This window comes from Acinonyx jubatus, chromosome A1 (genome assembly GCF_027475565.1).
Source record: "Acinonyx jubatus isolate Ajub_Pintada_27869175 chromosome A1, VMU_Ajub_asm_v1.0, whole genome shotgun sequence".
Classification (NCBI taxonomy): domain Eukaryota; kingdom Metazoa; phylum Chordata; class Mammalia; order Carnivora; family Felidae; genus Acinonyx; species Acinonyx jubatus.
This window is the reverse complement of record NC_069380.1, coordinates 11,211,588-11,225,115: the sequence shown is the minus strand read 5'-3', so window position 1 is coordinate 11,225,115 and position 13,528 is coordinate 11,211,588. Positions and strand designations below refer to the sequence as shown.

Sequence of the window (13,528 nt, the reverse complement as noted above, 5' to 3'; positions counted from 1 at the left end):
CCTAAACACGGAATGGAAGAAAGAAGGGCACGTGGTGTGGAGGTTGCTGATTACAGGAAAGAAGAGGTTACGGGTAGCAGTGACCAGAGCCAGCTAGGAGGGTGGATGGCTTTGGCCAATGAGCACCAGGGCTTGCGACAGTGGTTTTCAAAGTAATAGATCTTCAGTCAGTCTCACAATCCAGCACCATCCTGTGTTAGTGGTAACTGGCAGAAGGAAAGGGGGCAGTTTTGTCTATGGTTGGAAGACAGTAGGCTACAAAAGATATTAACTAATGGCAAGGTGCGAACAACAGGAGTCCATATTGGCCCTCCAGAGGAGAGGGCGTGATGACCACAATAACCAGGAACATGGTGCTCTGTGGAGATACTCTGAAGCTATGGGACAGCCACTGGTGGTCTGCAGTCATGTGGGATGAGGGCTTGGGTTACTTTACTTGATATTGATGAGAAGGGTGCTCTCCAAGGGCTAGTGAATGTGGGTAAATGGGGGTCATGCGTAATGCATCTTTAATTCAGTCAGTGTTAGTATTTGTTAAATTATTTTTTGTTAACTTTATTTATTTTTGAGAGACAGAGAGTACAAGCGGGGGAGGAGCAGAGAGAGAGAGGGAGACACAGAATCCGAAGCAGGCTCCAGGCTCCGAGCTGTCCGCACAGAGCCTGACGCGGTGCCCGAACCCACACACTGCGAGATCATGACCTGAGCCGAAGTTGGACACCTAACCGACCGAGCCACCCACGCGCCCCAGTCAGTGTTAGTGTTTGTTATCCTCCTCTGGGCTTTCCCCTGTGCCACCATTATCAGATTAACCAGACTAAACTATTATTTTTTATAACATTATTCTCGCTTAAAACTCCATTGGTCCAAATTCCTCAGCTAACAGTAAAGATTATCTAAAAATTTACCACTCCAGTCTTATTTCTATGCCTTTTAATCATTGGCTTTTATATTCCTTTTTCTTTATTTTTTCAAGTCAAGGAGGACTTGTGTTCTTTCTCATCCCACTCCCTTCATGCACCCCATTCCTAAGATTTCACATTCTAAATTGCTTTTAAGTAATGTCACTTTTGATTTTTAATTTAAAGGCACATAACTGTCAACTAGGGCTTCAGATCAACATGTGGAAATTATGCTTATTTAAATGTATCAACATAATTTCACTCAAAGCAAATTCACTTGAGGTTCTACTTGGACTGAGCATTCTTATGGACAAATGTTGGGAGGGTGATAAATATATGGTTTGGGGCAGATTTCTGAAGCACTAAAATTAGCTAAGCACTTTGGCTCCTGAGAGGTCTGTGGGCCTCAGACTGGGAATCAGACCCTGAATGAACTCTTCTCCAGGAAGACCCACCTCCCCATTCCCCAGGCCTACCTCTGTGCCTTTCTGTCGTCACTCTGTTTATCGTTCTGGGTTCTGTGTCAAGTTTCACCTTCTCCCAGAACTGATTTGCTGACTTCCTTTGTCCCCAGTAATCCCCGTGCCCACTGAACTCACGTGTCACACTTCAGGTGCTATTAATGTGCACAATTTCAGGCCTTGGATAGTTTGTTACCTTATGTACTTATGTATTTGCTTCTAATTTGGATGTGAAGCCCCTTGAATAGGAGGGAAAAAGGCAAAAAACATTTCTTTATTCCCCCTTGCCTATACATAGTACCCAGAATAATGCCTCATTTAGTAAAATCTGTCAATTTTTTAATAATCATTCTTTTTGCTGTTGTCGTTAAGAATCATGACAAAGGATTATAATCAATTGGATCGAATAAACCCACCGCAGCTCTCACTTACCTAGCCAGCAAGTCAATAAGTTCAAGTTTTGACATGCCATCAGGAAGGAGTCGAGGGATAGCAGCAACACAGGTCCTGAAAAGATCTATTTTTGGCTTTCTCTCACCCCTAGAATTTGAAAACAAACACGGGTCAAAGGCTACAAAAAGTTAAAAAAAGAATCAATCCAATCTGTGAAAAAGGACTAGAATCCAGGCCTTCTGAATCACCGCCTGGTATTTACTGCACATTTTTCTCAAAAGTTTTTGACCTTTATAGCTTGGCCTGTTCTAAGGGAACTCAGAAAGATTTAAACGTTGGAGGTATATATCTAAAAGGACAAATGCCAATGTCAACAGCATTCTGCCATTGAGTCTGCCATTCAGTTGGGTTCCATGGGGTTTGGTCCCTGTGGACTGCATTTAAACCACTGAATTCGCGAACATGCCTAAATGCATCAGCGTGTAAAAAGCACACTGCACTCATTCCTACATTCAGCATTTAAAAATGGGATTTTAGTGTGTACAAGGCATAGTGCCTCTAACAAGCACAACATCTGGAAGCTTGTCTCTCTAGCAAGTTATATTTCTCTTCTGGAGTCCCCACTGTCATTAAAAAAAAAATTAAGTGCTTCTAAAAATAAGCCTTTCATAATGTCAGGTAAACTCCTGAATTCTATATGGTTGTGCATCCAATTCTGATTTGTAAAATTACACTGATGAGCCTGACCTCTATGGAGATTCCTTCCCTCTTTTTATTGTCTTGACAATATGAATGCTTAAAGATAATTAGTGTCTTCTATATTCTGCGGTAAAATCTGAAGGAACGCTAAATTTTGTGAAAAATTATTTCAATTTTGAGTTGCTTAAATAGGTAACTGATTCTTAACCACATATTTTGCCAATAACCTTTATGAAAAAACTCAACCACCCATCAAATCCTTCAAAAAACCTAAGTGATAAAATATAACAACATACTTAAATTCTGATAATTCAGTCTTCTGAGAATAAATATAAAACTGTCATGAAATTAGTGCTATTGTAGGACACAAAGACAATGATAAAAGTGCAAAGTAGCATAAAGTCATTCTTTTTTGGAATATTAACTGCGGTCAGAACAGAAATGCAGCAGGCAGGATCCGCCCTGTCTATAATCAGACAGAAATTCTGCTCTGTGACATTACTTTTTTGCACGGCTTTGTTTAGGTCTGTCAAGAGTGAATACAAAACTGTTTATGTGGAAAATAAAACACAAACATGTTGACTTCACAAGTGCTCTGCTTTTGCAGAAAGTTATAGGATTGTTTTCTCTCCTTTTCCCTAGTCCTTTCTGCATAGTCCTCCTTGTACGAGGACTGGAGAAGGAGCCATTGCACAGTGGGTTTTAATCAACTGAAGGGAGGAGGAGTCTTCAAGTGCCATCCTCAATAACTGTACAGAGGTAGAGCTTAGTGATGGCTCCTGATCATTGGCAACACGGTGAGTTGTTTAAATAGCTCTTCTGGCTTGCTCACCAGATGTTTTCAACAGCTGGGATTATTTTCCTATCTGTTGGAAAACAGATGACCCTGCTGGCCTGAAGTATAAGGCAGATTCCACGAGGCCTCCAAGCTGATAAAAGAAGCCCAGATTAGAAACTCTAATGGGTACATGATTTCCTTCTACTACTGCAGTCCTTGCTTTCTGGGCTTTTATAGGAAGCAAGTGAACTTCCCCCTCTCCCCATAACATAATTTTTATTAATAGGTATTATTATTGTCTTCTAGCATGTACCACAAAAGGGATGAGGAACGGGAATGGAGCAAATAGAAAGCTTAATGTTCAAGTTCATATCCTAAGCAGAACGTGGCAAAGCGGAGGATTGCATATCTACCGCAATGATGGTTTCTGTTAGTGTGGTGTGGACCTTCCCCGTCTTGTCCTAAATGCTTATGTTTCCCTGGTGTTTCTCTTTGTCTTCTGGAAATGTGGCAACGAATTATTTCCTACTCCAGGATCTGCCTCAAAATGTAGCATAGAAAGTATTCCTAGCCCTGTTTTGGGGTCTTATGATGACTGAATAGGCAAAGTAAAGAATCATCTTAGAAAAAGTTTAAGGTATTGGTTAAAATACAAACAAAATGTTTACAGTTACATTTAAACCTGTACCTTTTTATGGTTTTGAATATACCATTTTGGTCCTGACCCTATCTTATGATCTCTCTTTTTTTTTTTTTTTAACGTTTTATTTTTGAGACAGAGAGAGACAGAGCATGAACCGGGAAGGGGCAGAGAGAGAGGGAGACACAGAACCCTTGGAAGCAGGCTCCAGGCTCTGAGCCATCAGCCCCGAGCCCGACGCGGGGCTCGAATTCACGGAACGCGAGATCGTGACCTGAGCTGAAGTCAGCCGCCCAACCGACTGAGCCACCCAGGCGCCCCCTGATCTCTTGATTATCAATATAGTTTTCCTTTACAAGTTTTTCTTTACCGTTTTTCAGGCAAACAACCATATGGCAGAAGTTTTAGAAACACGTCTTTTATCTTCTACATTATCAATTGAAAATTGCTTCAATATGTTAAAAAAGAATGTACTAATGACGTTAAAGGTTGACAATCTGGCCATTTGTGAGGTTGGAACCAGAGCTGGAGACAATACATTTGATGTTATTCATCTTGGTCAATTCTAATTTTTGCGATCATTTAGGGTGAAATCTAAAGCAACGTGATCATTTAAAACAAATGACTGGCAAGCTGCAGGATAATATGCATTGTATAATCCCATTTTTGTACAACAAATACATATATGCATATATTTGTGTCGACGTAAGGAAAGTTCCTAAAGGAATCACGCTGAGTCAAGCAATGGTCGTAGATTTCAAGTGGCGCTCTGAGGAGGAGGTTTTAATTTTAACTTTAGATACTCCCAACTATGTATTTAGAATAATTCTGTATGTTTTACTTTGTCTTATCATGTATTGTTTTGTTTTGTCATACTTCATTTTTGAGGTGCCTGCCATTGCAATAAAAATACACACCCACAACATGAATTTCCCTGTATAGGTAACAGTTTTCCAACACACTGTGGTGTTTGGAACTGGAAATGCTGAGGAACAAAGGAAACTTTCCCGGTTATATTTTTGGAAACTTACGCCACAGGTGCCACGTATAATTTAATTCACAGTCCAACAACAAAGTCTGAACTTTCTTGAAGTGTGAAGTTATAGCCTAATCCTAGTTCCTGCCGTAACGAATCAAAAGCAGCAAATACAAGTTGCATGAGTTTCTTCTGCAGAGCTCTAATTACAAAGCTGCATCTTAGATTTGGGCTGAGCACACTGGATTTCAAATGAAGAGTTACATTCACAACTATAAATTATTCTTCTAAGATTCAGTATTTCTATGACACAGTCGCATAGAGACTATTAGGCACATGGAACGCTCACGGTTCAGGAACAATCACTAGAAACAAGTGAATTTGAAATTTATAAAGATGGAATGTCTGTAAACTGGTGATGTCACTCTGGCACGCAGGCTGTGACAGAGCTAGCTTGGGAGCAACTTGTGGACCACTGAGAGTCTTGGCCTCCCGTTTCTAACTTACTGGCCTAAGGACACTCAAAATATAACTGAAATAGATCAATCTCAGGTTTGACCATATTTTCAGAGTTAGTCAAATATCGTCAAGGTACGTTTTTACTATCCTTGGCACTTCTCAGAACTCTGATGCTAGGAAGAGGAGAACAAAATAGTGAATAAATGGGAAAAATCTCTGCTGGTACATTTTGGCTAATTAATCCTTCACTGAAAACTTAGTCCTCACTCTACTCACGTGATCATGTCTTCAGGTTCTTTGTTTAGCATCTGAACATTCGTTAGCATCATACACCTTCCCACTTCTTTATCGAGGTGCCTTAAAATGTTGTCCACAGCTTTTCGTACTTGGGAGTAATACAAGGACATTCCTGGAAAACGTGCATTATAGTTACATCTTTGACTAAATCCATCAAGGAATGAAATCCTAGTTTGTTCCTCCCCTATGACATGTTTTTGCTGAAGACCATCTATGGGTCAATGACTTCATTAAGCAGATTCCAATTCAATCTAATTTCTGTAGAATGCTTGGCATAGTGTCCTGAACTTGGTAGGTGTTCACCGAATAATCACTTAAATTTAATAAATAGGAATTCTCATACTTCAAAGGGAAATGTTTTCCCGAAGAGTTAAAATAAAAAGGAAATAGGTAGCTTTGCTTTAGAATTTTTATGTTTTTGGTTAGTACAAGAAAATTCACCATCATTACTGATGATGTGAATAAAGAATAATTGTTATTTGGGGTTGGGATTTTAATAAGTTTACTGTTCTCTGAAATATATGTGTAGATTTTTTAGTAAAATAAACAAAAATGGCTTTACATCACAAATTTTAAAATGAAGTAAAACCTATTTTAGCTATAGTATTTTTACTGTTCTCATTAAATATAGTGTCAATGTTCTACAGTGGAAGTCAAATATATGTAGCCTATGTGTATTTCATGCATGCATATGCATTTCATATATTTATGTATATAAAACAAATGAAAAGCAAATTGCTTTGCATTTAAAATTTGTACCTTAATGAAATAATTATTAATGATTATTTTTCATACATTACATCTTTCTGAACTCATTTGAGCATTTCCTAATTAAAGATAAACATTTGAAGCAAAAAGTCTCCTCAAATTTCCCTCAGATCTTTGACAGAGGAATTATTTTAACAAAGTTTGTAGGTTTCTAAATTCAAGTATTCAACAAGAAAGAAACAAATGCAAAAAATCACCTCTTTGGATTAAGATAGCTAAATTAAAAAGACAATAGTCTCATGTAGGCTAAACCCACAATATGACCTGGCATGTGTGGGATGTGGAATGTTTAAAACAGGGATTTAACTACTTTTACTGAAAAAAAAAAAGAAGGAAAGGAAGTATAAAAATGAATGAACTAACAAATGAATATTTATATGGTTGCTTTTTAAACAGGATATCTACCAAAGGACACAGATGTCTCAGAAATTTACTGTAAAATGTAGATAATCAATATTAGAAGTTTGAAAAGACCGTAGATAAAAGTCTAACATTTAAATGGCAAAATGTTTACCAGGAAGTTCCAGAAAGTTTAAAGGGCAGTAAAACAAAGCACAGCATGAATCATTCAAAACAATTAATGTTGGAATGTTACAGCTACTTGTATAAAAATGTTTTAACAGTGTACCTCACTGAGGGTAAGTATCCAATGGTCATTAGAAGGGCTTACCAAGGCCCACCTCTAACACATCTCTGAGACCCACCTATCATTTTGGCTTCTTCTTCAGTTAGCGTTTTACTCAAATATGTTTTCTTCACTCTCAATGTGTTTCCTGAAGGAAGAACAGCTCCTGTCACCGGCATGGGGGGTTCACCGTCTTTCTGCTGCAAGCTGTCGGCTATTACTAAGAATGCCCGTAAACCAATGTTCATTCTCTGTAAGAGATAATGTGTTCATAATAAAAAGAAAAACCCAATTATTGTAGTGGAATTAAACCATCAGCCTTTGAGAGAAGTCAGCATGTCTTGCTATCCAGATTAGTATGAGAAAGTAATTTAAAAGGCACAAGAATTTAGGCCAAACCTATGAACGTTAAATTGAGTTTCTGTCACTATTTGTTGGCACAGCAGAGGAAGACAACCAGAAAGATTTTCACCCTATGTGGAGGGTACGTTTGAGAGGGTCATGCTCATCCTGTTTGGGGAATCCTGGTGAACCTCAAAGGGAAAGGCCTTCTTCCTCGGGAGCAGCTGCAACTAAGGGAAACTGAGGTAAATAAAGGGCTCATAGGTCTCCTGAGGGAGAGAGATGCCCTGTGTGTTAATTCACAAAGACTGAATGAAAACAAACAGGAGTTACAAATGTGAATCACAAAATAAAAATGGTCTGCTCTGAATTGCAGGTTGATGACTCTTGATTCAAAAAGACTGGCAAGTTTGAAAATAAATTTTAAAAGTTCAATGCCACTGAACTTGTTACTGATAAAAAACACATGGGCTTATAAGAAGAAATGCCATTCGGGGCCAGATCTTTATCATCCTCAGACTCAGGTAAGGCATAATAGTGGCTCTGAAAGATGACTGAGAGATGGTTGCTACTAGTAGCAATATCTTAAAAGGTCAGAAAGTACTAAAACATCTGTACTTCCTTAACGGCCATGTGTGATGCGTTTATATTCAAATTTTCATGAAGTAATACAAGAATACACATTGCATGAAGTAATGTTTCCAAAGCAGGCTACTACCTAACAGCAGAAAATAATAATTATTGCTACCAACAACGATACTCTAGTTAGAATTTACTGAGCCGCCAAAATCTATCCGGAACTGCTCATTAGTTCTCATTTCAAAAACAGCCAGACAAGGAAAGTGTAATTATTCCTATTTTTCAGGTGAAGAAACTGAGGCCATACAAGAAGTAGGTGGGAAGCTATACCCAAGTCAAGTTTGCCCCAGTTGCCTATTCTGTGATACAAGATTACATCCTATAACAAAAAAACAATACAGACTTCTTTTCATTTTGAAACCATTCAAGCTTCAAGGGACACTGATATTTTAACCAGGATTTGGTGAACAATTTTCTGGCTCATTGGTGCTGATCCAATGTGTACTTTATGATTTTATAGCCTTCAATAATATTCTGTCTCCAGTTTCTAGAAGGAAACAGTATTAACTTTAAAAGATTTAACTGTGTATTAAAAGTCCATTCATTTCCCCATTCATTTTAGTAGTTCATGACATGTATTCTAGGCTTATGTATCTTCCTCAAGACATAGTAATGTTTTGGGTGAGGAAGTGGAATGTTCAATTCGGGAAATGCAATGCAAATTGAATAACTGTGGATTGCTGTCACTGGCCAAGTCTGTTATTTGCAAGTGGTATATCCAATTCATGAACTGCCCTGGCCAGTTCTCTGAGTTTTCCTTCCTTCTGGATAACACTGGGACATATATTTTCAATTTAGCTTCACAATTTCTTTTTGTATTTTATATAGTTTTGCATTGTACCTCTCCATTTTATTATTTGTCTACTCTTAGGAAATTATTTAACTCTTCTAAGTCCAAGTCTCAGCTTCCTTTCTATAAAATGAAGATAGTGATACCCAGTGATCACGCAGGGCTATGGTAAGGATTAATGCCTGAAAAGTTCCTGCTGGTAATTATATATTCTTAGGTTTGAATCTACACTTGATTTTTTTAAAGCCAGGTTTATAGAGACATAATTTGCATAGAGTAAAACATACACAGTTGCACAGTTCTTTGAGTTTTGAGAAACTTATACAGTCAGGTAACTGTCATCACATTCAAGATATAAAGTTATTTCCATCATCCCCAAAAGTTCCCTCATGCCTCTTTAGAGTCAGTCCACTTTCCATCCCAGCCTCTGACAGTCATTGTCTAATTTCTGCCTTCTAGTATCTCACCTTTTCCAGAATGGAATGGAACAGTACATAGTCTTTTGTGTCTTGCTTCTTTGACATAGCATCAAGCTTTTGAGACGTTGTTGCAATAGAAGTCATTTGTTCCTTTGTTTGTTTTCATTGCTGAATAGTATTCCACTACATTGATGATGCACACAACTTGTTCAGCCACTCACTAGGTGTTGAACATGAGTTACTTTCCTGTTTTTAGTTATATCAATAAAGCTTATTCTAAAATTTATAGGGAAAGTATAAGGAATGAGAATAACCAACAGAATGCTGAAAAAGAAGAAAAAAATTGGAGGACTAGTATGTCCTCATTTAAAAATGTTTATTCTATGAATAAATATTCATAGAAACCTTTTTGGAACTTTTGGAGCTTTAATTTCTCTTGGATAAATACCTTGGAGTAGAAATGGTGGATCATACAGTAAGCGTATGTTTAAATTTAAAGGAAATTGCCGAACTGTTCTCTAAAATGGTGGTGACTTTTTGTGTTCTCACCAAAGTAGTATCAAGTTCCAGGTGCTCAACATCCTTCTCAGCACGTCTCAGTGTGGTTTTAACTTGCATTTCCCTCATGACTAATGATGTTGAACATCTTTTCATAGGTTTATTGGTCATTTGTATGTCTTCTTTGGGGAAGAGGCTGTTCATTTTGCCCATTTAAAAAATGGAGTTCTTACTGTTGAGCTGTGAGAGTTCTTTATATCCTAGATACAAGTGCTTTATCGATATGTTTTGCAAATAGTTTCTTCCCAGTCAGCTACTCTATGCTTTATTAATAGTCTCTCTTAAAGTGCAGACACATTTTTATTATGATGATGTTTGATTTACCAATTTTTTTTTTTGTAATTCATGATTTTTGTGCCCTAAGACATTTTTGTCCACTCAAAGATTACAAAGATTTTATCGTATGTTTTCTGCTGGAAGATTTATAATGTTGGATTTTACACTTAGGTTTGCAATACATTTTGACTTAATTTTTGCTTACTGTGCAAATTATGGATTGAACTTCATTATTTTGCAAGTGGATGTCCAATTGTTCAGCACCATTCATTGAAAAGGCTACCCTTTATCCATGGAAATAACTTGAAAATGTTGTTGAAAATAAAGTGGCCATATATATGTGGGTCTATTTTTGGAGTCTCTTTTCTGTTCCATTAGTCTTTAAAATCACTTTTCTGCCAGTACTACGCTATTGTAGCTTTTCAGTATGTTTGGAAATCAGGATATACTAGTCCTCCAATTTTTCTTCTTCTTTTTCAGCATTATGTTGGTTATTCTAATTCCTTATACTTTCCGTATAAATTTTAGAATAAGTTTGTTGATTTCTATAGAAAATCCTATAAGGATTTTAACTGGGATTATTAATGGGATTATCGTTTAACATATATAGATTAATTTGGGGACAACTGACCTTTTTATAGTCTTAAATCTTTCAGTCCACAAATAGTATTTCTCTCTGTTTATTTGGGTTGTCTATGATTTTCCTCAACATCTTTTACTTTTCAGTACACAAATCTTATATATAATTGTTAGCTTTAGTGCTAAGTACTTTGTTTTCATTGCTGTGATAAATTGTTCAATTTCTTTTTTTTTCTTTTTTTAATTTACATCCAAGTTAGTTAGGATATAGTACAATAATGATTTCAGGAGTAGATTCCTTACCCACTTAGCCCATCCCGTCTCCCACAACCCCTCCAGTAACTCTCTGTTTGTTCTCCATATTTAAGAGTCTCTTATGTTGTCCTCCTCCCTGTTTTTATATTATTTTTGCTTCCCTTCCCTTTTGTTCATCTGTTCTGTGTCTTAAAGTCCCCATATGAATGAAGTCATATGATATTTTTCTTTCTCTAATTTCACTTAGCATAATACCCTCTAGTTCCATCCACGTAGTTGCAAATGGCAAGATTTCATTCTTTTTGATTGCCGAGTAATACTCCATTGTATATATATACCACATCTTCTTTATCCATTCATCCATCGATGGACATTTGGGCTCTTTCCATACTTTGGCTACTGTTGATAGTGCTGCTATAAACATTGGGGTGCATGCCCCCCTTCAAAACAGCATACCTGTATCCCTTGGATAAACACCTAGTGTGCAATTGTTGGGTCACAGGGTAGTTCTATTTTTAATTTTTTGAGGAACCTCCATACTGTTTTCCAGAGTGGCTGCACCAGCTCGCATTCCCACCAGCAGTGCCAAAGAGATCCTCTTTCTCCGCATCCTCACCAACATCTGCTGTTGCCTGTGTTGTTAATGCGAGCCATTCTGACAGGTGTAAGGTGGTATCTCATTGTGGTTTTGATTTGTATTTCCCTGATGATGAGTGAAGCTGAGCATTTTTTCATGTGTCGGTTGGCCATCTGGATGTCTTCTTTGGAGAAGTGTCTATTCCTATCTTTTGCCCATTTCTTCACTGGATTATTTGTTTTCTGGGTGTTGTGTTTGTTAAGTCTTTATAGATTTTGGATACTAGCCCTTTATCTGATATGTCATTTGAAAATATCTTCTCCCATTCTGTTAGTTGCCTTTTAGTTTTGCTGATTGTTTCCTTCACTGTGCAGAAGCTTTTTATTTTGATGAGGTCCCAATAGTTCAGTTTTGCTTTTGTTTTCCTTGCCTCTGGAGACATGTTGAGTAAGAAGTTGCTGCGGCCAAGATCAAAGAGGTTTTTGCCTGCTTTCTCCTCGAGGATTTTGATGGCTTCCTGTTTTACATTTAGGTCTTTCATCCATTTTGACTTTATTTTGCGTATGGGGTAAGAAAGTGGTCCAGGTTCATTTTTCTGCATGTCGCTGTCCAGTTTTCCCAGCACCACTTGCTGAAGAGACTGTCCTTATTTCATTGGATATTCTTTCCTGCTTTGTCAAAGATTAGCTGGCCATACGTTTGTGGGTCCATTTCTGGGTTCTCTATTCTGTTCCATTGATCTGAGTGTCTGTTTTTGTGCCAGTACCATCATGTCTTGATGATTACAGCTTTGTAATACAGCTTGAAGTCTGGGATTGTGATGCCTCCTGCTTTGGTTTTCTTTTTCAAGATTGCTTTGGCTATTCAGGATCTTTTCTTGTTCCGTACAAATTTTAGGATTGTTTGTTCTAGCTCCGTGAAAAATGCTGGTGTTATTTTGATAGGGATTGCATTGACTATGTAGATTGCTTTGGGTAATATCGACATTTTAACAATATTTGTTCTTTCTATCCAGGAGCATGGAATCTTTTTCCATTTTTTTTGTGTCTTTTTCAGTTTCTTTCATTAGGTTTCTATAGTTTTCAGTGTATAGATTTTTCACCTGTTTGGTTAGATTTATTCCTAGGTATTTTATGGTTTTTGGTGCAATTGTAAATGGGATCGATTCCTTGATTTCTCTTTCTGTTGCTTCATTGTTGGTGTATAGGAATGCAACCAATTTCTGTGCATTGATTTTATATCCTGCAACTTTTCTGAATCCATGGATCAGTTCTAGTAGTTTTTTGGTGGAATCTTTTGGGTTTTTCATATAGAGTATCATGTCATCTGTGAAGAGTGAAAGTTTGACCTCCTCCTGGCCGATTTGGATGCCTTTTATTTCTTTGTGTTGTCTGATTGCTGAGGCTAAGACTTCCAATACTATGTTGAATGACAGTGGTGAGAGTGGACATCCCTGTCTTGTTCCTGACCTGAGGGGGATATCTCTCAGTTTTTCCCCATTGAAGATATCAGCGTTTGGTCGTTCATATATGGCTTTTATGATCTTGAGGTATGATCCTTCTATCCCTACTTTCTTGAGGCTTTTTATCAAGAAAAGATGCTGTATTTTGTCAAATGCTTTTTCTGCATCTATGGAGAGGATCATGTGGTTCTTGTCCTTTCTTTCATTGATGTGATGAAGCACATTAATTGTTTTGTGGATATTGAACCAGGCTTACATCCCAGGTATAAATCCCACTTGGTCGTGGTGAATAATTTTTTTAATGTATTGTTGGATCTGGTTGGCTAATAATCTTGTTGAGGATTTTTGCAACCATGTTCCTCAGGGAAATTGGTCTATAGTTCTCCTTTTTAGTGGGGTCTCTGGTTTTGGAATCAAGGTCATGCTGGCTTCATAGAAAGAGTTTGGAAGTTTTCCTTCCATTTCTATTTTTTGGAACAGCTTCAAGAGAATAGGTGTTAACTCTTCCTTAAATGTTTGGTAGAATTCCCCTGGAAAGCCATCTGGCCTTGCACTCTTATTTTTTGGAGATTTTTGATTACTAATTCGACTTCTTTACTGGTTATGGGTCTGTTCAAATTTTCCATGTCTTCT

The 13,528-nt window shown here is 37.5% G+C and overlaps 1 protein-coding gene across 8 annotated transcripts in view; it reads right to left on the bottom strand.

Moving 5' to 3' along the window:
* The window catches only part of FRY (FRY microtubule binding protein), a 441,627-nt gene that overhangs the window by 123,709 nt on the left and 304,390 nt on the right, over window positions 1-13,528 (bottom strand). For all 8 annotated transcript variants that reach the window (XM_053214058.1, XM_053214062.1, XM_027064642.2 and 5 more), the window contains 3 exons: window positions 7,078-7,249; window positions 5,585-5,717; window positions 1,796-1,903 (listed from right to left, as the gene is read on the bottom strand). In XM_053214058.1, the coding sequence (XP_053070033.1) occupies window positions 1,796-1,903; window positions 5,585-5,717; window positions 7,078-7,249 (413 nt within the window). The remainder of the gene's footprint in view (window positions 1-1,795; window positions 1,904-5,584; window positions 5,718-7,077; window positions 7,250-13,528) is intronic.